Source organism: Schistocerca gregaria, chromosome 7 (assembly GCF_023897955.1).
Source record: "Schistocerca gregaria isolate iqSchGreg1 chromosome 7, iqSchGreg1.2, whole genome shotgun sequence".
NCBI classification, from domain to species: domain Eukaryota; kingdom Metazoa; phylum Arthropoda; class Insecta; order Orthoptera; family Acrididae; genus Schistocerca; species Schistocerca gregaria.
Window position 1 is genome coordinate 571,101,405 of NC_064926.1, and position 25,990 is coordinate 571,127,394.

The 25,990-nt window shown below is 50.2% G+C and overlaps 7 protein-coding genes across 7 annotated transcripts; all 7 read left to right on the forward strand.

Moving 5' to 3' along the window:
• The first annotated feature begins 1,406 nt into the window (after window positions 1–1,406).
• LOC126282489 (nipped-B-like protein B) lies at window positions 1,407–2,994 on the forward strand. The gene is made up of 3 exons (XM_049982146.1): window positions 1,407–1,804; window positions 1,996–2,524; window positions 2,596–2,994. Exons 1-3 carry the CDS (start codon window positions 1,407–1,409, stop codon window positions 2,992–2,994), a joined length of 1,326 nt encoding a protein of 441 aa, XP_049838103.1.
• Window positions 2,995–7,135: 4,141 nt separating this feature from the next.
• On the forward strand, window positions 7,136–8,272 carry LOC126282490 (S-antigen protein-like). Its single transcript, XM_049982147.1, has one exon. The coding sequence runs from the start codon at window positions 7,136–7,138 to the stop codon at window positions 8,270–8,272; it is 1,137 nt and encodes a 378-aa protein (XP_049838104.1).
• Window positions 8,273–8,454: 182 nt separating this feature from the next.
• LOC126282492 (nipped-B-like protein B) lies at window positions 8,455–9,936 on the forward strand. The gene has a single exon (XM_049982148.1). The coding sequence runs from the start codon at window positions 8,455–8,457 to the stop codon at window positions 9,934–9,936; it is 1,482 nt and encodes a 493-aa protein (XP_049838105.1).
• Window positions 9,937–10,180: 244 nt separating this feature from the next.
• Window positions 10,181–11,635, forward strand: LOC126282493 (S-antigen protein-like). The gene has a single exon (XM_049982149.1). It carries the CDS (start codon window positions 10,181–10,183, stop codon window positions 11,633–11,635), a length of 1,455 nt encoding a protein of 484 aa, XP_049838106.1.
• Window positions 11,636–14,815: 3,180 nt separating this feature from the next.
• On the forward strand, window positions 14,816–15,369 carry LOC126282494 (keratin-associated protein 21-1-like). The gene is made up of 2 exons (XM_049982150.1): window positions 14,816–14,962; window positions 15,058–15,369. The coding sequence occupies exons 1-2, from the start codon at window positions 14,816–14,818 to the stop codon at window positions 15,367–15,369; spliced, it is 459 nt and encodes a 152-aa protein (XP_049838107.1).
• An 82-nt stretch (window positions 15,370–15,451) lies between these two features.
• LOC126282495 (keratin-associated protein 21-1-like) lies at window positions 15,452–15,929 on the forward strand. The gene is made up of 2 exons (XM_049982152.1): window positions 15,452–15,586; window positions 15,666–15,929. Exons 1-2 carry the CDS (start codon window positions 15,452–15,454, stop codon window positions 15,927–15,929), a joined length of 399 nt encoding a protein of 132 aa, XP_049838109.1.
• A 5,311-nt stretch (window positions 15,930–21,240) lies between these two features.
• Window positions 21,241–22,493, forward strand: LOC126282496 (nipped-B-like protein B). The gene is made up of 3 exons (XM_049982153.1): window positions 21,241–21,435; window positions 21,531–21,723; window positions 21,766–22,493. Exons 1-3 carry the CDS (start codon window positions 21,241–21,243, stop codon window positions 22,491–22,493), a joined length of 1,116 nt encoding a protein of 371 aa, XP_049838110.1.
• The last annotated feature ends 3,497 nt before the right edge of the window (window positions 22,494–25,990 follow it).

Below are 25,990 nucleotides of genomic sequence, written 5' to 3' on the forward strand. Positions count from 1 at the left end.
ATTACAGGGTGAAAAGTATGGACCAGGACAGGGTGAAAAGTATGGATCAGGACAGCGTGAACAGTATGGACCAAGACAGGGTGAACTGTATGGACCAGGAGAGGGTGAACAGTATGGATCAGGACAGGGTGAATAGTATGAACCAGGACAGGGTGAACAGTATACACCTGGACAGGGTGAACAGTATGGACCCAGACAGGGTGAACAGTATGGACCAGGACAGGGTGAAAAGTATGGACCAGGACAGGGTGAAAAAATGGACCAGGAAAGTGTGAAACGTATGGACCAGAACAGGGTGAACAGTATGGTCCAGGACAGGGTGAACAGTACGGACCAGGACGGGATGAAGAGTATGGACCAGAAGAGGGTGAAGAGTATGGACCAGGATAGGGTGAATAGAATAGACCAGGACAGGGTGAACAGTATGGACCAGGACACAGTAAACAGTATGGACCAGGACAGGGTGAACAGTACGGACCACGACAGGGTGAAAAGTATACACCAGGACACGGTGAATAGTATGGACCAGGACAGGGTTAACAGTATACACCAGGACCGCGTGAACAGTATGTACCAGGACAGTGTGAACAATATGGACCGGGACAGGGTGAACAGTATGGACCAGGAGAGGGCGTACAGTATGACTAACGACAGGGTGAACAGTATGGACCAGGACGGGGTCAACAGTATGGACCAGGACAGGGTGAACAGTATGGACCAGGACAGGGTGAACAGTTTACATAAGGACAGGGTGAAGAGTATGGACCAGGAAAGGGTTAACAGTATGGACCAGGACATTGTAAAGATATGGTCCAGGACAGGGTGAACAGTATGGACCAGGATAGGTAGAACAGTATGGACCAGGACAGGGTGAACATTATGCACCAGTACAGGGTGAGTAGTATGGACCAGGACAGGGTGAACAGTATGGACCAGGACAGGGTGAACAGTATACACCAGGACAGGGTGAACAGTATGGACCAGGACAGGGTGAACAGTATAGACCAGAAAATTGTAAAGACTATGGTCCAGGACAGGGTGAACAGTATGGACTAGGACAGCGTCAACAGTGTGGAACAGGACAGGGTGAAAAGTATGGACCAGGACAGGGTGATCAGTATGGAGCAGGACAGGTTGAACAGTATGGACCAGGATAAGGTGAACAGTATGGACCAGGAAAGGGTGAATAGTATACGCCAGGACAGGGTGAAAAGTTTGGACCAGGACAGGGTGAACAGTATGGACCAGGACAGGGTGAACAGTATGGACCAGGACAGGGTGACCGGTTTACATAAGGACAGGGTGAAGAGTATGGACCAGGAAAGGCTGAACAGTATGGACCAGGACATTGTGAAGATATGGTCCAGGACAGGGTGAACAGTATGGACTTGGACAGGTAGAACAGTATGGACCAGGACAGGGTGAACATTATGCACCAGTACAGGGTGAATAGTATGGACCAGGACAGGGTGAACAGTATGAACCAGGACAGGGTGAACAGTATACGCCAGGACAGAGTGAACAGTATGGATCAGGACATGGTGTACAGTATGTACCAGGACAGTATGAACAGTATGGACCAGGGCAGGGTGAATAGTATGGACCAGGACAGGGCGAACAGTATGACTAATGACAGGGTGAACAGTATGGACCAGGACAGGGGCAACAGTATGGACCAGGAGAGGGTGAACAGTATGGACCAGGACAGGGTGAACAGTATACAGTCTGACAGTATGAACAGTATGTACCAGACCAGTGTGAACAGTATACACCAGGACAGGGTGAACAGTATGACCAGGACAAGGTAAACAGTATGGACCAGGACAGTGTAAACAGTATGGACCAGGACAGGATGAACAGTATATGCCAGGACAGGGTGATCAGTATAGATCACGACAGTTTGAACTGTATGGACCAGGATAAGGTGAACAGTATGGACCAAGACAGGTTGAACAGTATACGCCAGGACAGGGTGTAAAGTTTGGACCAGGACAGGGTGAACAGTATGGACCAGGACATGGTGAACAGTATGGACGAGGACAGGGTGAACAGTTTACATAAGGACAGGGTGAACAGTATGGACCAGGAAAGGGTGAACAGTATGGACCAGGACAGGGTGAACAGTATGGACCAGGACATTGTGAACAGTATGGACCAGGAGAGGGTGGACAGTATACACCAGGACAGGGTGAACAGTATGGACCAGGACAGAGTGAACACTATAGACCAGGAAATTGTAGAGAGTATGGTCCAGGACAGGGTGAACAGTATGGACCAGGACAGCGTCAACAGTGTGGAACAGGACAGGGTAAACAGTATGGACCTTGACAGGGTGATCAGTATGGAGCACGACAGGGTGAACAGTATGGACCAGGACGGGGTGAACAGTATAGAGCAGGACAGGGTGAACAGTGTGGACCAGGACAGAGTGAACAGTATGGACCAGGACAGGGTGAACAGTATAAACAAGGACAGGGTGAACAGTATTGACCAGGACAGGGTGAACAGTATGGACCAAGACAGGGTAAACAGTATGGACCATGATGGGGTGAACAGTATGGACCAAGACAGGTTGAACTGTATGGTCCAGCACAGGGTGAACAATATGGACCAGGACACGGTGAACAATATGGACCAGGACAGGGTGAACAGTATGGAATAGGACAGGGTGAACAGTATGGACCAGGACAGGGTGGACAGTATGTAAAAGGACAGGGTGAACAGTATGGTCCAGGACAGTATGAACAGTATACACCAGGACAGGGTGAACAGTATGGACCAGGACAGGGTGAACAGTATAGACCAGGAAATTGTGAAGAGTATGTTCCAGGACAGGGTGAACACTATGGACCAGGACAGCGTCAACAGTATGGAACAGGACAGGGTGAACAGTATGGACCAGGACAGGGTGAACAATATGGACCAGGACAGGGTGAACATATGGACCAGGACAGCGTGAACAGTATGGACCAGGACAGGGTGGACAGTTTGTAAAAGGACAGGGTGAACTGTATGGGCCAGGACAGGGTGAACAGTATGGACCAGGACTGGGTGAACAGTATGGACCAGGACAGGGTGAACAGTACGACTAATGACAGGGTGAACAGTATGGACCAGGACACGGTGAACATTATGGACCAGGACAGGGTGAAAAGTATGGACTGGGACAGGGTGAACAGTATGGACCAGGATAGGGTGAACAGTATGGACCAGGAAAAGGTGAACAGTATGGACCAGGACAGGGTGAACAGTATGGACCAGGAATGGGTGAACAGTATAGACCAGGACAGGATGAACAGTATGGACCAGGACAGGGTCAACAGTCTGGACCAGGACAGGGTGAACAGTATGGACCAGGACAGGGTGAACAGTATGGACCAGGACAGGGTGAACAGTATGGACCAGGACAGGGTGAACAGTATGGACCAAGACAAGGTGAACAGTATAGACCAGGACAGGGTGAACTGTATGGACCAGGATAGGGAGAACAGTATGGACCAGGACAGGGTGAAAGGTATGGACCAGGACAGGGTGAACAGTATGGACCAGAAAAAAATGAACAGTATGGACCAGGACAGGGTGAACTGTATGGACCAGGACAGGGTGAACTGTATGGACCAGGACAGGGTGAACAGTATACACCAGGACAGGGTGAACACTATGGATCAGGACATGGTGAACAGTATGGACCAGGACAGGGTGAAAGGTATGGACCAAGACAGGGTGAACAGTATGGACAAGGACTGGGCGAACAGTATACACCAGGACAGAGTGAACAGTATGGATCAGGACATGGTGTACAGTATGTACCAGGACAGTATGAACAGTATGGACCAGGGCAGGGTGAATAGTATGGACTAGGACAGGGCGAACAGTATGACTAATGACAGGGTGAACAGTATGGACCAGGACAGGGTCAACAGTATGGACCAGGAGAGGGTGAACAGTATGGACCAGGACAGGGTGAACAGTATATAGCAGGACAGTATGAACAGTATGTACCAGGCCAGTGTGAACAGTATACACCAGGACAGGGTGAACAGTAAGACCAGGACAGGGTAAACAGTATGGACCAGGACAGTGTGAACAGTATGAACCAGGACAGGGTGAACAGTATACGCCAGGACAGGGTGAAAAGTTTGGACCTGGACAGGGTGAACAGTATGGAGCAGGACAGGGTAAACAGTATGGACCAGGACAGGGTGAACAGTATACCCCAGGACAGGGTGAACAGTATGGACCAGGACAGGGTGAACAGTGTGGACCAGGACAGGGTGAACAGTATATAGCAGGACAGTATGAACAGTATGTACCAGGCCAGTGTGAACAGTATACACCAGGACAGGGTGAACAGTAAGACCAGGACAGGGTAAACAGTATGGACCAGGACAGGGTTAACTGTATGGACCAGGACAGGGTGAACAGTATGGACCAGGACAGGGTGAACAGTATGGACCAAGACAGGGTGAACAGTATGGACCAGGATTAGGTGAACAGTACAGACCAGGACGGTGTGAACTGTATGGACCAGGATAGGGAGAACAGTATGGACCAGGACAGGGTGAAAGGTATGGACCAGGACAGGGTGAACAGTATGGACCAGAACAAAATGAACAGTATGGACCAGGACAGGGTGAACTGTATGGACAAGGACTGGGCGAACAGTATACACCAGGACAGAGTGAACAGTATGGACCAGGACAGGGTGAACAGTATGGACCAGGACAGGGCGAACAGTATGACTAATGACAGGGTGAACAGTATGGACCAGGACAGGGTCAACAGTATGGACCAGGAGAGGGTGAACAGTATGGACCAGGACAGGGTGAACAGTATACAGTCTGACAGTATGAACAGTATGTACCAGGCCAGTGTGAACAGTATACACCAGGACAGGGTGAACAGTATGACCAGGACAAGGTAAACAGTATGGACCAGGACAGTGTGAACAGTATGGACCAGGACAGGATAAACAGTATATTCCAGGACAGGGTGATCAGTATAGATCACGACAGGTTGAACATTATGGACCAGGATAAGGTGAACAGTATGGACCAGGACAGGGTGAACAGTATATGCCAGGACAGGGTGAAAAGTTTGGACCAGGACAGGGTGAACAGTATGGACCAGGACATGGTGAACAGTATGGACGAGGACAAGGTGAACAGTTTACATAAGGACAGGGTGAACAGTATGGACCAGGAAAGGGTGTACAGTATGGACTAGGACAGGGTGAACAGTATGGACCAGGACAGGGTGAACAGTGTGGACCAGGACAGAGTGAACAGTATGGACCAGGACATGGTGAACAGTATGAACCAGGACAGGGTGAACACTATGGACCAGGAAAGGGTGAACAGTATGGACCAGGACAGGGTGAACAGTATGGACCACTAGAAGGTGAACAGTATGGACCAGGACAGGATGAACTCTATAGACCAGGAGAGGTTGAACAATATGAACCAGGACAGGGTAAACAGTATACACCAGGACAGGGTGCAAAGTATGGACCAGGACAGGATAAACAGTATGGACCAGGACAGGGTGAACAGTATGGACCAGGACAGGGTCAACAGTATTGACCAGGACAGGGTGAACAGTACGGACCAGGACAGGGTGAACAGTATGGATCAGGACAGTGTGAACAATTTGGATCAAGACAGGGTGAACAGTATGGAGCAGGACAGGGTGAACAGTATGGACCAGGACAGGGTGAACAGTAAAGACAAGGACAGGGTGAACAGTATGGACCAGGACAGGGTAAACAGTATACACCAGGACAGGGTGAACAGTATGGACCGGGAGAAGGTGAACAGTGTTGACCAGGACAGGGTAAACAGTATGGACCAGTACAGGGTAAACACTATGGATCAGGACAGGGTGAACAGTATGGACCAAGACAGGGTGAAGAGTATGGACCAGCACAGGGTGATCAGTATGGATCAGGACATTGTGAAGAGTGTGGTCCAGGAAAGGGTGAACAGTATGGACCAGGACAGGGTCAACAGTATGGAACAGGACAGGGTGAACAGTGTGGACCGGGACAGGGTGAACAGTATGGACCAGGACAGGGTGAACAGTGTGAACCAGGACAGGGTGAACAGTATGGACCAGGAAAGGGTGAACAGTATGAACCAATACAGGGTGAACAGTATGGACCAGGACAGGGTGAAAAGTATTGACCAAGACAGGGTGAACTGTATGGACCAGGACAGGGTGAAAAGTATGGATCAGGTCAGCATGAACAGTATGGACCAAGACAGGGTGAACTGCTTGGTCCAGGAGAGGGTGAACAGTATGGACCAGGAGAGGGTGAATAGTATGAACCAGGACAGCGTGAACAGTATACACCAGGACACGGTGAATAATATGGACCAGGACAGGGTGAACAGTATACACCAGGACAGGGTGAACAGTATGGACCAGGACAGGGTGAACAGTATAGACCAGGAAATTGTAAAGAGTATGGTCCAGGACAGGGTGAACAGTATGGACCAGGACAGCGTCAACAGTGTAGAACAGGACAGGGTGAACAGTATGAACCAGGACAGGGTGATCAGTATGGAGCAGGACAGGGTGAACAGTATGGACCAGGACGGGGTGAACAGTATGGACCAGGACAGGGTGAACAGTGTGGACCAGGACAGGGTGAAAAGAATGGACCAGGAAAGGGTGAAATGTATGGACCAGGACAGGGTGAACAGTATGGTCCAGGACAGGGTGAACAGTACGGACCAGGACAGGGTGAAGAGTATGGACCAGGATAGGGTGAAGAGTATGGACCAGGACAGGGTGAACAGAATAGCCCAGGACAGGGTGAACAGTATGGACCAGGACACTGTAAACAGTATGGACCAGGACAGGGTGAACAGTATGGACCAGGCAAGGTGAACAGTATGGACCAGGACGGGCGAACAGTATACACCAGGACATAGTGAACAGTATGGATCATGACATGGTGAACAGTATGGACCACGACAGGGTGAAAAGTATACACCAGAACACGGTGAATAGAATGGACCAGGACAGGGTGAACAGTATACACCAGGACCGCGTGAACAGTATGTACCAGGACAGTGTGAACAACATGGACCAGGACAGGGTGAACAGTATGGACGAGGACAGGTAGAACAGTATGGACCATGACAGGGTGAACATTATGCACCAGTACAGGGTGAATAGTATGGACCAGGACAGGGTGAAAAGTATGGACCAGGACAGGGTGAACAGTATACACCAGGACAGGGTGAACAGTATGGACCAGGACAGGGTGAACAGTATAGACCAGAAAATTGTAAAGAGTATGGGCCAGGACAGGGTGAACAGTATGGACCAGGACAGTGTCAACAGTGTGGAACAGGACAGGGTGAACAGTATGGACCAGGACAGGGTGATCAGTATGGAGCAGGACAGGTTGAACAGTATGGACCTGGATAAGGTGAACAGTATGGACCAGGACAGGGTGAGCAGTATACGCCAAGACAGGGTGAAAAGTTTGGACCAGGACAGGGTGAACAGTATGGACCAGGACAGGGTGAACAGTATGGACCAGGACAGGGTGAACAGAATAGACCAGGAGAGGGTGAACAGTATGGGCCAGGACACGGTAAACAGTATGGACCAGGACAGGGTGAACAGTATGGACAAGGACAGGGTGAACAGTATGGACCAGGAATGGGTGAACAGTATAGACCAGGACAGGATGAACAGTATGGACCAGGACAGGGTCAACAGTTTGGACCAGGACAGGGTGAACAGTATGGACCAGGACAGGGTGATCAGTATGGACCAGGACAGGGTGAACAGTATGGACCAGGACAGGGTGAACAGTATGGACCAAGAGAAGGTGAACAGTATAGACCAGGACAGGGTGAACTGTATGGACCAGGATAGGGAGAACAGTATGGACCTGGACAGGGTGAAAGGTATGGACCAGGACAGGGTGAACAGTATGGACCAGAACAAAATGAACAGTATGGACCAGGATAGTGTGAACAGTATGGACCAGGACAGGATAAACAGTATATTCCAGGTCAGGGTGATCAGTATAGATCACGACAGGTTGAACAGTATGGACCAGGATAAGGTGAACAGTATGGACCAGGACAGGGTGAACAGTATATGCCAGGACAGGGTGAAAAGTTTGGACCAGGACAGGGTGAACAGTATGGACCAGGACATGGTGAACAGTATGGACGAGGACAGGGTGAACAGTTTACATAAGGACAGGGTGAACAGTATGGACCAGGAAAGGGTGTACAGTATGGACTAGGACAGGGTGAACAGTATGGACCAGGACAGGCTGAACAGTGTGGACCATGACAGAGTGAACAGTATGGACCAGGACATGGTGAACAGTATGAACCAGGACAGGGTGAACACTATGGACCAGGAAAGGGTAACAGTATGGACCAGGACAGGGTGAACAGTATGGACCAGTAGAAGGTGAACAGTATGGACCAGGACAGGATGAACTCTATAGACCAGGAGAGGTTGAACAATATGAACCAGGACAGGGTAAACAGTATACACCAGGACAGGGTGCACAGTATGGACCAGGACAGGATAAACAGTATGGACCAGGACAGGGTGAACAGTATGGACCAGGACAGGGTCAACAGTATTGACCAGGACAGGGTGAACAGTACGGACCAGGACAGGGTGAACAGTATGGATCAGGACAGTGTGAACAATTTGGATCAAGACAGGGTGAACAGTATGGAGCAGGACAGGGTGAACAGTATGGACCAGGACAGGGTGAACAGTAAAGACAAGGACAGGGTGAACAGTATGGACCAGGACAGGGTAAACAGTATACACCAGGACAGGGTGAACAGTATGGACCGGGAGAAGGTGAACAGTGTTGACCAGGACAGGGTAAACAGTATGGACCAGTACAGGGTAAACACTATGGATCAGGACAGGGTGAACAGTATGGACCAAGACAGGGTGAAGAGTATGGACCAGCACAGGGTGATCAGTATGGATCAGGACATTGTGAAGAGTGTGGTCCAGGAAAGGGTGAACAGTATGGACCAGGACAGGGTCAACAGTATGGAACAGGACAGGGTGAACAGTGTGGACCGGGACAGGGTGAACAGTATGGACCAGGACAGGGTGAACAGTGTGAACCAGGACAGGGTGAACAGTATGGACCAGGAAAGGGTGAACAGTATGAACCAATACAGGGTGAACAGTATGGACCAGGACAGGGTGAAAAGTATTGACCAAGACAGGGTGAACTGTATGGACCAGGACAGGGTGAAAAGTATGGATCAGGTCAGCATGAACAGTATGGACCAAGACAGGGTGAACTGTTTGGTCCAGGAGAGGGTGAACAGTATGGACCAGGAGAGGGTGAATAGTATGAACCAGGACAGCGTGAACAGTATACACCAGGACACGGTGAATAATATGGACCAGGACAGGGTGAACAGTATACACCAGGACAGGGTGAACAGTATGGACCAGGACAGGGTGAACAGTATAGACCAGGAAATTGTAAAGAGTATGGTCCAGGACAGGGTGAACAGTATGGACCAGGACAGCGTCAACAGTGTAGAACAGGACAGGGTGAACAGTATGAACCAGGACAGGGTGATCAGTATGGAGCAGGACAGGGTGAACAGTATGGACCAGGACGGGGTGAACAGTATGGACCAGGACAGGGTGAACAGTGTGGACCAGGACAGGGTGAAAAGAATGGACCAGGAAAGGGTGAAATGTATGGACCAGGACAGGGTGAACAGTATGGTCCAGGACAGGGTGAACAGTACGGACCAGGACAGGGTGAAAAGTATGGACCAGGATAGGGTGAAGAGTATGGACCAGGACAGGGTGAACAGAATAGACCAGGACAGGGTGAACAGTATGGACCAGGACACTGTAAACAGTATGGACCAGGACAGGGTGAACAGTGTGGACCAGGCAAGGTGAACAGTATGGACCAGGACGGGCGAACAGTATACACCAGGACATAGTGAACAGTATGGATCATGACATGGTGAACAGTATGGACCACGACAGGGTGAAAAGTATACACCAGAACACGGTGAATAGAATGGACCAGGACAGGGTGAACAGTATACACCAGGACCGCGTGAACAGTATGTACCAGGACAGTGTGAACAACATGGACCAGGACAGGGTGAACAGTATGGACGAGGACAGGTAGAACAGTATGGACCATGACAGGGTGAACATTATGCACCAGTACAGGGTGAACAGTATGGACCAGGACAGGGTGAACAGTATAGACCAGAAAATTGTAAAGAGTATGGGCCAGGACAGGGTGAACAGTATGGACCAGGACAGTGTCAACAGTGTGGAACAGGACAGGGTGAACAGTATGGACCAGGACAGGGTGATCAGTATGGAGCAGGACAGGTTGAACAGTATGGACCTGGATAAGGTGAACAGTATGGACCAGGACAGGGTGAGCAGTATACGCCAAGACAGGGTGAAAAGTTTGGACCAGGACAGGGTGAACAGTATGGACCAGGACAGGGTGAACAGTATGGACCAGGACAGGGTGAACAGAATAGACCAGGAGAGGGTGAACAGTATGGGCCAGGACACGGTAAACAGTATGGACCAGGACAGGGTGAACAGTATGGACAAGGACAGGGTGAACAGTATGGACCAGGAATGGGTGAACAGTATAGACCAGGACAGGATGAACAGTATGGACCAGGACAGGGTCAACAGTTTGGACCAGGACAGGGTGAACAGTATGGACCAGGACAGGGTGATCAGTATGGACCAGGACAGGGTGAACAGTATGGACCAGGACAGGGTGAACAGTATGGACCAAGAGAAGGTGAACAGTATAGACCAGGACAGGGTGAACTGTATGGACCAGGATAGGGAGAACAGTATGGACCTGGACAGGGTGAAAGGTATGGACCAGGACAGGGTGAACAGTATGGACCAGAACAAAATGAACAGTATGGACCAGGACATAGTGAACTGTATGGACCAGGACAGGGTGAACAGTATGGACCAGGACAAGGTGAACAGTATGGACCAGGACAGGGTTAACTGTATGGACCAGGAGGGTGAACAGTATGGACCAGGACAGGGTGAGAAGTATGTACCAGGACAGGTGAACAGTGTGGACCAGAACAAAGTGAACAGTATGGACCAGGACACGGTAAACAGTATGGACCAGGACAGGGTGAACAGTATGGACCAGGACAGGTTGAACAGTATACACCAGGACAGGCTGAACACTATGGATCAGGACATGGTGAATAGTATGGACCAGGACAGGGTGAAAGGTATGGACCAGGGCAGGGTGAACAGTATGGACAAGGACTGGGCGGACAGTATACACCAGGACAGAGTGAACAGTATGGATCAGGACATGGTGGACAGTATGTACCAGGACAGTATAAACACTATGGACCAGGGCAGGGTGAATAGTATGGACCAGGACAGGGCGAACAGTATGACTAATGACAGGGTGAACAGTATTTACCAGGACAGGGTCAACAGTATGGACCAGGAGAGGGTGAACAGTATGGACCAGGACAGGGTGAACAGTATGCAGCCTGACAGTATGAACAGTATGTACCAGGCCAGTGTGAACAGTATACACCAGGACAGGGTGAACAGTAAGACCAGGACAGGGTAAACAGTATGGACCAGGACAGTGTGAACAGTATGGACCAGGACAGGGTAAACAGTATACGCCATTACAGGGTGAAAAGTTTGGACCAGGACCGGGTGAACAGTATGGACCAGGAAAGGGTGAACAGTATGGACCAGGACAGGCTGAACAGTATGGACCAGGACAGGGTGAACAGTGTGGATCAGGACAGAGTGAACAGTATGGACCAGGACATGGTGAACAGTATGGACCAGGACAGGGTGAACAGTATGGACCAGGACAGGGTGAACAGTATGGACCAAGAGAAGGTGAACAGTATAGACCAGGACAGGGTGAACTGTATGGACCAGGATAGGGAGAACAGTATGGACCTGGACAGGGTGAAAGGTATGGACCAGGACAGGGTGAACAGTATGGACCAGAACAAAATGAACAGTATGGACCAGGACATAGTGAACTGTATGGACCAGGACAGGGTGAACAGTATGGACCAGGACAAGGTGAACAGTATGGACCAGGACAGGGTTAACTGTATGGACCAGGAGGGTGAACAGTATGGACCAGGACAGGGTGAGAAGTATGTACCAGGACAGGTGAACAGTGTGGACCAGAACAAAGTGAACAGTATGGACCAGGACACGGTAAACAGTATGGACCAGGACAGGGTGAACAGTATGGACCAGGACAGGGTGAACAGTATACACCAGGACAGGGTGAACACTATGGATCAGGACATGGTGAACAGTATGGACCAGGACAGGGTGAAAGGTATGGACCAGGGCAGGGTGAACAGTATGGACAAGGACTGGGCGGACAGTATACACCAGGACAGAGTGAACAGTATGGATCAGGACATGGTGGACAGTATGTACCAGGACAGTATAAACACTATGGACCAGGGCAGGGTGAATAGTATGGACCAGGACAGGGCGAACAGTATGACTAATGACAGGGTGAACAGTATTTACCAGGACAGGGTCAACAGTATGGACCAGGAGAGGGTGAACAGTATGGACCAGGACAGGGTGAACAGTATGCAGCCTGACAGTATGAACAGTATGTACCAGGCCAGTGTGAACAGTATACACCAGGACAGGGTGAACAGTAAGACCAGGACAGGGTAAACAGTATGGACCAGGACAGTGTGAACAGTATGGACCAGGACAGGGTAAACAGTATACGCCATTACAGGGTGAAAAGTTTGGACCAGGACCGGGTGAACAGTATGGACCAGGACAGGGTGAACAGTATGCACGAGAACAGGGTGAACAGTTTACATAAGGACAGGGTGAACAGTATGGACCAGGAAAGGGTGAACAGTATGGACCAGGACAGGCTGAACAGTATGGACCAGGACAGGGTGAACAGTGTGGATCAGGACAGAGTGAACAGTATGGACCAGGACATGGTGAACAGTATGAACCAGGACAGGGTGAACACTATGGACCAGGAAAGGGTGAACAGTATGGACCAGGACAGGGTGAACAGTATGGACCAGGAGAAGGTAAACAGTATGGACCAGGACAGGATGAACAGTATGGACCAGGAGAGGTTGAACAATATGAACCAGGACAGGGTAAACAGTATACACCAGGACAGGGTGAACAGTATGGACCAGGACAGGATAAACAGTATGGACCAGGACAGGTTGAACAAAATGGACCAGGACCGGGTCAACACTAATGACCATGACAGGGTGAACAGTATGGACCAGGACAGGGTGAACAGTATGGATCAGGACAGGGTGAACAATTTGGACCAAGACAGGGTGAACAGTATGGAGCAGGACAGGGTGAACAGTATGGACCATTACAGGGTGAACAGTAAAGACAAGGACAGGGTAAACAGTATGGACCAGGACAGGGTAAACAGTGTACACCAGGACAGGGTGAACAGTATGGACCGGGAGAAGGTGAACAGTGTTGACCAGGACAGGGTGAACAGTATGGACCAGTACAGGGTAAACAGTATGGACCAGGACTGGGTGAACAGTATGGACCAAGACAGGGTGACGAGTATGGACCAGCACAGGGTGATGAGTATGGATCAGGACATTGTGAAGAGTGTGGTCCAGGAAAGGGTGAACAGTATGGACCAGGACAGGGTCAACAGTATTGAACAGGACAGGGTGAACAGTAAGGACCACGACAGGGTCATCAATATGGACCAGGACAGGGTGAAAAGTATGGACCAGGACAGGGTGAACAGTATGGACCAGGACAGGGTAAACAGTGTGGACCGGGACAGGGTGAACAGTATGGACCAGGACAGGGTGAACAGTGTGAACCAGGACAGGGTGAACAGTATGGACCAGGACAGGGTGAAAAGTATTGACCAAGACAGGGTGAACTGTATGGACCAGGACAGGGTGAAAAGTATGGATCAGGACAGCATGAACAGTATGTACCAAGACAGGGTGAACTGTTTGGTCCAGGAGAAGGTGAACAGTATGGACCAGGAGAGGGTGAATAGTATGAACCAGGACAGGGTGAACTGTATACACCAGGACAGGGTGAACAGTATGTACCAAGACGGGGTGAAGAATATGGACCAGAAGAGGGTGAAGAGTATGGACCACGACAGGGTGAACAGTATACACCAGGACACGGTGAATAATATGGACCAGGACAGGGTGAACAGCATACACCAAGACAGGGTGAACAGTATGGACCAGGACAGGGTGAACAGTATAGACCAGGAAATTGTAAAGAGTATGGTCCAGGACATGGTGAACGGTATGGACCAGGACAGCGTCAACAGTGTAGAACAGGACAGGGTGAACAGTATGGACCAGGACAGGGTGATCAGTATGGAGCAGGACAGGGTGAACAGTATGGACCAGGACGGGGTGAACAGTATGGACCAGGACAGGGTGAACAGTGTGGACCAGGACAGGGTGAAAAGAATGTACCAGGAAAGGGTGAAATGTATTGACCAGGACAGGGTGAACAGTATGGACCAGGACAGGGTGAACAGTACGGACCAGGACGGGGTGAAGAGTATGGACCAGGAAATGGTGAAGAGTATGGACCAGGACAGGGTGAACAGAATAGACCAGAACAGGGTGAACAGTATGGACCAGGACACGGTAAACAGTATGGACCAGGACAGGGTGAACAGTATGGACCAGGACAGGGTGAACAGTATGGACCAGGACGGGCGAACAGTATACACCAGGACATAGTGAACAGTATGGATCATGACATGGTGAACAGTATGGACCACGACAGGGTGAAAAGTATACACCAGGACACGGTGAATAGTATGGACCAGGACAGGGTGAACAGTATACACCAGGACCGCGTGAACAGTATGTACCAGGACAGTGTGAACAATATGGACCAGTACAGGGTGAACAGTATGGACCAGGACAGGTAGAACAGTATGGACCACGACAGGGTGAACATTATGCACCAGTACAGGGTGAATAGTATGGACCAGGACAGGGTGAAAGGTATGGACCAGGACTGGGTGAACAGTATACACCAGGACAGGGTGAACAGTATGGACCAGGACAGGGTGAAAGGTATGGACCAGGACAGGGTGAACAGTATGGACAAGGACTGGGCGAACAGTATACACCAGGACAGAGTGAACAGTATGGATTAGGACATGGTGGACAGTATGTACCAGGACAGTATGAAGAGTATGGACCAGGGCAGGGTGAACAGTATGGACCAGGGCAGGGTGAACAGTATGGACCAGGACAAGGTGAACAGTATAGACCAGGACAGTGTGAACTGTATGGACCAGGATAGGGAGAACAGTATGGACCAGGACAGGGTGAAAGGTATGGACCACGACAGGGTGAACAGTATGGACTAGAACAAAATTAACAGTATGGACCAGGACAGGGTGAACTGTATGGACCAGGACAGGGTGAACAGTATGGACCAGGACAAGGTGAACAGTATGGACCAGGACAGGGTTAACTGTATGGACCAGGAGAGGGTGAACAGTATGGACCAGGACAGGGTGAGAAGTATGTACCAGGACAGGTGAACAGTATGGACCAGAACAAAGTGAACAGTATGGACCAGGACACGGTAAACAGTATGGACCAGGACAGGGTGAACAGTATGGACCAGGACAGGGTGAACAGTATACACCAGGACAGGGTGAACACTATGGGTCAGGACATGGTGAACAGTATGGACCAGGACAGGGTGAAAGGTATGGACCAGGACAGGGTGAACAGTATGGACAAGGACTAGGCGGACAGTATACACCAGGACAGAGTGAACAGTATGGATCAGGACATGGTGGACAGTATGTACCAGGACAGTATGAACAGTATGGACCAGGGCAGGGTGAATAGTATGGACCAGGACAGGGCGAACAGTATGACTAATGACAGGGTGAACAGTATGGACCAGGACAGGGTCAACAGTATGGACCAGGAGAGGGTGAACAGTATGGACCAGGACAGGGTGAACAGTATGCAGCCTGACAGTATGAACAGTATGTACCAGGCCAGTGTGAACAGTATACAGCAGGACAAGGTGAACAGTAAGACCAGGACAGGGTAAACAGTATGGACCAGGACAGTGTGAACAGTATGGACCAGGACAGGGTAAACAGTATACGCCATTACAGGGTGAAAAGTTTGGACCAGGACAGGGTGAACAGTATGGACCAGGACAGGGTGAACAGTATGCACGAGGACAGGGTGAACAGTTTATATAAGGACCGGGCGAACAGTATGGACCAGGAAAGGGTGAACAGTATGGACCAGGACAGGGTGAACATTATGGACCAGGACAGGGTGAACAGTGTGGATCAGGACAGAGTGAACAGTATGGACCAGGACATGGTGAACAGTATGTACCAGGACAGGGTGAACACTATGGACCAGGAAAGGGTGAACAGTATGGACCAGGACAGGGTGAACAGTATGGACCAAGAGAAGGTGAACAGTATGGACCAGGACAGGATGAACAGTATGGACCAGGAGAGGTTGAACAATATGATCCAGGACAGGGTAAACAGTATACACCAGGACAGGGTTAACAGTATGGACCAGGACAGGATAAACAGTATGGACCAGGGCAGGGTGAACAAAATGGACCAGGACAGGGTCAACAGTAATGACCAGGACAGGGTGAACAGTATGGACCAGGACAGGGTGAACAGTATGGATCAGGACAGGGTGAACAATTTGGACCAAGACAGGGTGAACAGTATGGAGCAGGACAGGGTGAACAGTATGGACCATTAGAGGGTGAACAGTAAAGACAAAGACAGGGTGAACAGTATGGACCAGGACAGGTTAAACAGTATACACCAGGACAGGGTGAACAGTATGGACCGGGAGAAGGTGAACAGTGTTGACCAGGACAGGGTGAACAGTATGGACCAGTACAGGGGAAACAGTATGGACCAGGACAGGGTGAACAGTATGGACCAAGACAGGTTGAAGAGTATGGACCAGCACAGGGTGATCAGTATGGATCAGGACATTGTGAAGAGTGTGGTCCAGGGAAGGGTGAACAGTATGGACCAGGACAGGGTCAACAGTATGGAACAGGACAGGGTGAACAGTAAGGACCACGACAGGGTCATCAGTATGGACCAGGACAGGGTGAAAAGTGTGGACCAGGACGGGGTGAACAGTATGGACCAGGACAGGGTAAACAGTGTGGACCGGGACAGGGTGAACAGTATGGACCAGGACAGGGTGAACAGTGTGAACCAGGACAGGGTGAACAGTATGGACCAGGAAAGGGTGAACAGTATGAACCAATACAGGGTGAACAGTATGGACCAGGACAGGGTGAAAAGTATTGACCAAGACAGGGTGAACTGTGTGGACCAGGACAGGGTGAAAAGTATGGATCAGGACAGCATGAACAGTATGGACCAAGACAGGGTGAACTGTTTCGTCCAGGAGAGGGTGAACAGTATGGACCAGGAGAGGGTGAATAGTATGAACCAGGACAGGGTGAACTGTATACACCAGGACAGGGTGAACAGTATGGACCAAGACGGGGTGAAGAATATGGACCAGAAGAGGGTGAAGAGTATGGACCACGACAGGGTGAACAGTATACACCAGGACACGGTGAATAATATGGACCAGGACAGGGTGAACAGTATACACCAGGACAGGGTGAACAGTATGGACCAGGACAGGGTGAACAGTATAGACCAGGAAATTGTAAAGAGTATGGTCCAGGACAGGGTGAACAGTATGGACCAGGACAGCGTCAACAGTGTAGAACAGGACAGGGTGAACAGTATGGACCAGGACAGGGTGATCAGTATGGAGCAGGACAGGGTGAACAGTATGGACCAGGACGGGGTGAACAGTATGGACCAGGACAGGGTGAACAGTGTGGACCAGGACAGGGTGAAAAGAATGTACCAGGAAAGGGTGAAATGTATTGACGAGGACAGGGTGAACAGTATGGACCAGGACAGGGTGAACAGTACGGACCAGGACGGGGTGAAGAGTATGGACCAGGAAAGGGTGAAGAGTATGGACCAGGACAGGGTGAACAGAATAGACCAGGAGAGGGTGAACAGTATGGGCCAGGACACGGGAAACAGTATGGACCAGGACAGGGTGAACAGTATGGACCAGGACAGGGTGAACAGTATGGACCAGGACGGGCGAACAGTATACACCAGGACATAGTGAACAGTATGGATCATGACATGGTGAACAGTATGGACCACGACAGGGTGAAAAGTATACACCAGGACACGGTGAATAGTATGGACCAGGAGAGGGTGAACAGTATACACCAGGACCGCGTGAACAGTATGTACCAGGACAGTGTGAACAATATGGACCAGGACAGGATGAACAGTATTGACCAGGACACGGTGAACAGTATACACCAGGACAGGGTGAACAGTATGGACCAGGACAGGTAGAACAGTATGGACCATGACAGGGTGAACATTATGCACCAGTACAGGGTGAATAGTATGGACCAGGACAGGGTGAAAAGTATGGACCAGGACTGGGTGAACAGTATACACCAGGACAGGGTGAACAGTATGGACCAGGACAGGGTGAAAGGTATGGACCACGACAGTGTGAACAGTATGGACCAGAACAAAATGAACAGTATGGACCAGGACAGGGTGAACTGTATGGACCAGGACAGGGTGAACAGTATGGACCAGGACAAGGTGAACAGTATGGACCAGGACAGGGTTCACTGTATGGACCAGGAGAGGGTGAACAGTATGGGTCAGGACATGGTGAACAGTATGGACCAGGACAGGGTGAACGGTATGGACCGGGACAGGGTGAACAGTATGGACAAGGACTGGGCGAACAGTATACACCAGGACAGAGTGAACAGTATGGATCAGGACATGGTGGACAGTATGTACCAGGACAGTATGAACAGTATGGACCAGGGCAGGGTGAATAGTATGGACCAGGACAGGGCGAACAGTATGACTAATGACAGGGTGAACAGTATGGACCAGGACAGGGTCAACAGTATGGACCAGGAGAGGGTGAACAGTATGGACCAGGACAGGGTGAACAGTATGCAGCCTGACAGTATGAACAGTATGTACCAGGCCAGTGTGAACAGTATACAGCAGGACAAGGTGAACAGTAAGACCAGGACAGGGTAAACAGTATGGACCAGGACAGTGTGAACAGTATGGACCAGGACAGGGTAAACAGTATACGCCATTACAGGGTGAAAAGTTTGGACCAGGACAGGGTGAACAGTATGGACCAGGACAGGGTGAACAGTATGCACGAGGACAGGGTGAACAGTTTACATAAGGACAGGGTGAACAGTATGGACCAGGAAAGGGTGAACAGTATGGACCAGGACAGGGTGAACAGTATGGACCAGGACAGGGTGAACAGTGTGGATCAGGACAGAGGGAACAGTATGGACCAGGACATGGTGAACAGTATGACTAGTGACAGGGTGAACACTATGGACCAGGAAAGGGTGAACAGTATGGACCAGGACAGGGTGAACAGTATGGACCAGGAGAAGGTGAACAGTATGGACCAGGACAGGATAAACAGTATGGACCAGGGCAGGGTGAACAAAATGGACCAGGACAGGGTCAACAGTAATGACCAGGACAGGGTGAACAGTATGGACCAGGACAGGGTGAACAGTATGGATCGGGACAGGGTGAACAATTTGGACCAAGACAGGGTGAACAGTATGGAGCAGGACAGGGTGAACAGTATGGACCATTAAAGGGTGAACTGTAAAGACAAAGACAGGGTGAACAGTATGGACCAGGACAGGTTATACAGTATACACCAGGACAGGGTGAACAGTATGGACCGGGAGAAGGTGAACAGTGTTGACCAGGACAGGGTGAACAGTATGGACCAGTACAGGGTAAACAGTATGAACCAGGACAGGGTGAACAGTATGGACCAAGACAGGGTGAAGAGTATGGACCAGCACAGGGTGATCAGTATGGATCAGGACATTGTGAAGAGTGTGGTCCAGGGAAGGGTGAACAGAATGACCAGGACAGGGTCAACAGTATGGAACAGGACAGGGTGAACAGTAAGGACCACGACAGGGTCATCAGTATGGACCAGGACAGGGTGAAAAGTATGGACCAGAACGGGGTGAACAGTATGGACCAGGACAGTGTAAACAGTGTATACCGGGACAGGGTGAACAGTATGGACCAGGTCAGGGTGAACAGTGTGAACCAGGACAGGGTGAACAGTATGGACCAGGAAAGGGTGAACAGTATGAACCAATACAGGGTGAACAGTATGGACCAGGACAGGGTGAAAAGTATTGACCAAGACAGGGTGAACTGTATGGACCAGGACAGGGTGAAAAGTATGGATCAGGACAGCATGAACAGTATGGAGCAAGACAGGGTGAACTGTTTGGTCCAGGAGAGGGTGAACAGTATGGACCAGGAGAGGGTGAATAGTATGAACCAGGACAGGGTGAACTGTATACACCAGGACAGGGTGAACAGTATGGACCAAGACGGGGTGAAGAATATGGACCAGAAGAGGGTGAAGAGTATGGACCACGACAGGGTGAACAGTATACACCAGGACACGGTGAATAATATGGACCAGGACAGGGTGAACACTATACACCAGGACAGGGTGAACAGTATGGACCAGGACAGGGTGAACTGTATAGACCAGGAAATTGTAAAGAGTATGGTCCAGGACAGGGTGAACAGTATGGACCAGGACAGCGTCAACAGTGTAGAACAGGACAGGGTGAACAGTATGGACCAGGACAGGGTGATCAGTATGGACCAGGAATGGGTGAACAGTATGGACCAGGACGGGGTAAACAGTATGGACCAGGACAGGGTGAACAGTGTGGACCAGGACAGGGTGAAAAGAATGTACCACGAAAGGGTGAAATGTATTGACCAGGACAGGGTGAACAGTATGGACCAGGACAGGGTGAACAGTACGGACCAGGACGGGGTGAAGAGTATGGACCAGGAAAGGGTGAAGAGTATGGACCAGGACAGGGTGAACAGAATAGACCAGGACAGGGTGAACAGTATGGACCAGGACACGGTAAACAGTATGGACCAGGACAGGGTGAACAGTATGGACCAGGACAGGTGAACAGTATGGACCAGGACGGGCGAACAGTATACTCCAGGACATAGTGAACAGTATGGATCATGACATGGTGAACAGTATGGACCACGACAGGGTGAAAAGTATACACCAGGACACGGTGAATAGTATGGACCAGGACAGGGTGAACAGTATACACCAGGACCGCGTGAACAGTATGTACCAGGACAGTGTGAACAATATGGACCAGGACAGGATGAACAGTATTGACCAGGACACGGTGAACAGTATACACCAGGACAGGGTGAACAGTATGGACCAGGACAGGTAGAACAGTATGGACCATGACAGGGTGAACATTATGCACCAGTACAGGGTGAATAGTATGGACCAGGACAGGGTGAAAAGTATGGACCAGGACTGGGTGAACAGTATACACCAGGACAGGGTGAACAGTATGGACCAGGACAGGGTGAAAGGTATGGACCACGACAGGGTGAACAGTATGGACCAGAACAAAATGAACAGTATGGACCAGGACAGGGTGAACTTTATGGACCAGGACAGGGTGAACAGTATGGACCAGGACAAGGTGAACAGTATGGACCAGGACAGGGTTAACTGTATGGACCAGGAGAGGGTGAACAGTATGGACCAGTACAGGGTGAGAAGTATGTACCAGGACAGGTGAACAGTATGGACCAGAACAAAGTGAACAGTATGGACCAGGACACGGTAAACAGTATGGTCCAGGACAGGGTGAACAGTATGGACCAGGACAGGGTGAACAGTACACACCAGGACAGGGTGAACACTATGAGTCAGGACATGGTGAACAGTATGGACCAGGACAGGGTGAAAGGTATGGACCAGGACAGGGTGAACAGTATGGACAAGGACTGGGCGAACAGTATACACCAGGACAGAGTGAACAGTATGGATCAGGACATGGTGGACAGTATGTACCAGGACAGTATGAAGAGTATGGACCAGGGCAGGGTGAACAGTATGGACCAGGACAGGGTGAACAGTATGGAGCAGGACAAGGTGAACAGTATAGACCAGGACAGTGTGAACTGTATGGACCAGGATAGGGAGAACAGTATGGACCAGGACAGGGTGAAAGGTATGGACCACGACAGGGTGAACAGTATGGACCAGAACAAAATTAACAGTATGGACCAGGACAGGGTGAACTGTATGGACCAGGACAGGGTGAACAGTATGGACCAGGACAAGGAGAACAGTATGGACCAGGACAGGGTTAACTGTATGGACCAGGAGAGGGTGAACAGTATGGACCAGGACAGGGTGAGAAGTATGTACCAGGACAGGAGAACAGTATGGACCAGAACAAAGTGAACAGTATGGACCAGGACACGGTAAACAGTATGGACCAGGACAGGGTGAACAGTATGGACCAGGACAGGGTGAACAGTATACACCAGGACAGGGTGAACACTATGGGTCAGGACATGGTGAACAGTATGGACCAGGACAGGGTGAAAGGTATGGACCAGGACAGGGTGAACAGTATGGACAAGGACTGGGCCAACAGTATACACCAGGACAGAGTGAACAGTATGGATCAGGACATGGTGGACAGTATGTACCAGGACAGTATGAACAGTATGGACCAGGGCAGGGTGAATAGTATGGACCAGGACAGGGCGAACAGTATGACTAATGACAAGGTGAACAGTATGGACCAGGACAGGGTCAACAGTATGGACCAGGAGAGGGTGAACAGTATGGACCAGGACAGGGTGAACAGTATGCAGCCTGACAGTATGAACAGTATGTACCAGGCCAGTGTGAACAGTATACAGCAGGACAAGGTGAACAGTAAGACCAGGACAGGGTAAACAGTATGGACCAGTACAGTGTGAACAGTATGGACCAGGACAGGGTAAACAGTATACGCCATTACAGGGTGAAAAGTTTGGACCAGGACAGGGTGAACAGTATGGACCAGGACAGGGTGAACAGTATGCACGAGGACAGGGTGAACAGTTTACATAAGGACAGGGTGAACAGTATGGACCAGGAAAGGGTGAACAGTATGGACCAGGACAGGGTGAACAGTATGGACCAGGACAGGGTGAACAGTGTGGATCAGGACAGAGTGAACAGTATGGACCAGGACATGGTGAACAGTATGAACCAGGACAGGGTGAACACTATGGACCAGGAAAGGGTGAACAGTATGGACCAGGACAGGGTGAACAGTATGGACCAGGAGAAGGTGAACAGTATGGACCAGGACAGGATGAACAGTATGGACCAGGAGAGGTTGAACAATATGAACCAGGACAGGGTAAAAAGTATACACCAGGACAGGGTGAACAGTATGGACCAGGACAGGGTGAACAGTATGGACCAGGACAGGGTCAACAGTATTGACCAGGACAGGGTGAACAGTATGGAGCAGGACAGGGTGAACAGTATGGACCAGGACAGGGTGAACAGTATACAGCCTGACAGTATGAACAGTATGTACCAGGCCAGTGTGAACAGTATACACCAGGACAAGGTGAACAGTAAGACCAGGACAGGGTAAACAGTATGGACCAGGACAGTGTGAACAGTATGGACCAGGACAGGATGAACAGTATATTCCAGGACAGGGTGATCAGTATAGATCACAACAGGTTGAACAGTATGGACCAGGGTAAGGTGAACGGTATGGACCAGGACAGGGTGAACAGTATACGCCATTACAGGGTGAAAAGTTTGGACCAGGACAGGGTGAACAGTATGGACCAGGACAGCTTGAACAGTATGGACGAGGACAGGGTGAACAGTTTACATAAGGACAGGGTGAACAGTATGGACCAGGAAAGGATGAACAGTATGGACCAGGACATGGTGAACAGTATGGACCAGGACATTGTGAAAGGTATGGACAGGACAGGGTGAACAGTATGGACAAGGACTGGGCGAACAGTATACACCAGGACAGAGTGAACAGTATGGATCAGGACATGGTGGACAGTATGTACCAGGACAGTATGAAGAGTATGGACCAGGGCAGGGTGAACAGTATGGACCAGGACAGGGTGAACAGTATGGACCAGGACAAGGTGAACAGTATAGACCAGGACAGTGTGAACTGTATGGACCAGGATAGGGAGAACATTATGGACCAGGACAGGGTGAAAGGTATGGACCACGACAGGGTGAACAGTATGGACCAGAACAAAATGAACAGTATGGACCAGGACAGGGTGAACTGTATGGACCAGGACAGGGTGAACAGAATGGACCAGGACAAGGTGAACAGTATGGACCAGGACAGGGTTAACTGTATGGACCAGGAGAGGGTGAACAGTATGGACCAGGACAGGGTGAGAAGTATGTACCAGGACAGGTGAACCGTATGGACCAGAACAAAGTGAACAGTATGGACCAGGACACGGTAAACAGTATGGACCAGGACAGGGTGAACAGTATGGACCAGGACAGGGTGAACAGTATACACCAGGACAGGGTGAACACTATGGGTCAGGACATGGTGAACAGTATGGACCAGGACAGGGTGAAAGGTATGGACCAGGACAGGGTGAACAGTATGGACAAGGACTGGGCCAACAGTATACACCAGGACAGAGTGAACAGTATGGATCAGGACATGGTGGACAGTATGTACCAGTACAGTATGAACAGTATGGACCAGGGCAGGGTGAATAGTATGGACCAGGACAGGGCGAACAGTATGACTAATGACAGGGTGAACAGTATGGACCAGGACAGGGTCAACAGTATGGACCAGGAGAGGGTGAACAGTATGGACCAGGACAGGGTGAACAGTATGCAGCCTGACAGTATGAACAGTATGTACCAGGCCAGTGTGAACAGTATACAGCAGGACAAGGTGAACAGTAAGACCAGGAGAGGGTAAACAGTATGGACCAGTACAGTGTGAACAGTATGGACCAGGACAGGGTAAACAGTATACGCCATTACAGGGTGAAAAGTTTGGACCAGGACAGGGTGAACAGTATGGACCAGGACAGGGTGAACAGATTGCACGAGGACAGGGTGAACAGTTTACATAAGGACAGGGTGAACAGTATGGACCAGGAAAGGGTGAACAGTATGGACCAGGAGAGGGTGAACAGTATGGACCAGGACAGGGTCAACAGTATTGACCAGAACAGGGTGAACAGTATGGAGCAGGACAGGGTGAACAGTATGGACCAGGACAGGGTGAACAGTATACAGCCTGACAGTATGAACAGTATGTACCAGGCCAGTGTGAACAGTATACACCAGGACAGGGTGAACAGTAAGACCAGGACAGGGTAAACAGTATGGACCAGGACAGTGTGAACAGTATGGACCAGGACAGGATGAACAGTATATTCCAGGACAGGGTGATCAGTATAGATCACAACAGGTTGAACAGTATGGACCAGGGTAAGGTGAACAGTATGGACCAGGACAGGGTGAACAGTATACGCCATTACAGGGTGAAAAGTTTGGACTAGGACAGGGTGAACAGTATGGACCAGGACAGGGTGAACAGTATGGACGAGGACAGGGTGAACAGTTTACATAAGGACAGGGTAAACAGTATGGACCAGGAAAGGGTGAACAGTATGGATCAGGACAGGGTGAACAGTATGGACCAGGACAGGGTGAACAGTGTGGATGAGGACAGAGTGAACAGTATGGACCAGGACATGGTGAACATTATGAACCAGCACAGGGTGAACACTATGGACCAGGAAAGGGTGAAGAGTGTGGACCAGGACAGGGTGAACAGTATGGACCAGGAGAAGGTGAACAGCATGGACCAGGACAGGATGAACAGTATGGATCAGGAGAGGTTGAACAATATGAACCAGGACAGGGTA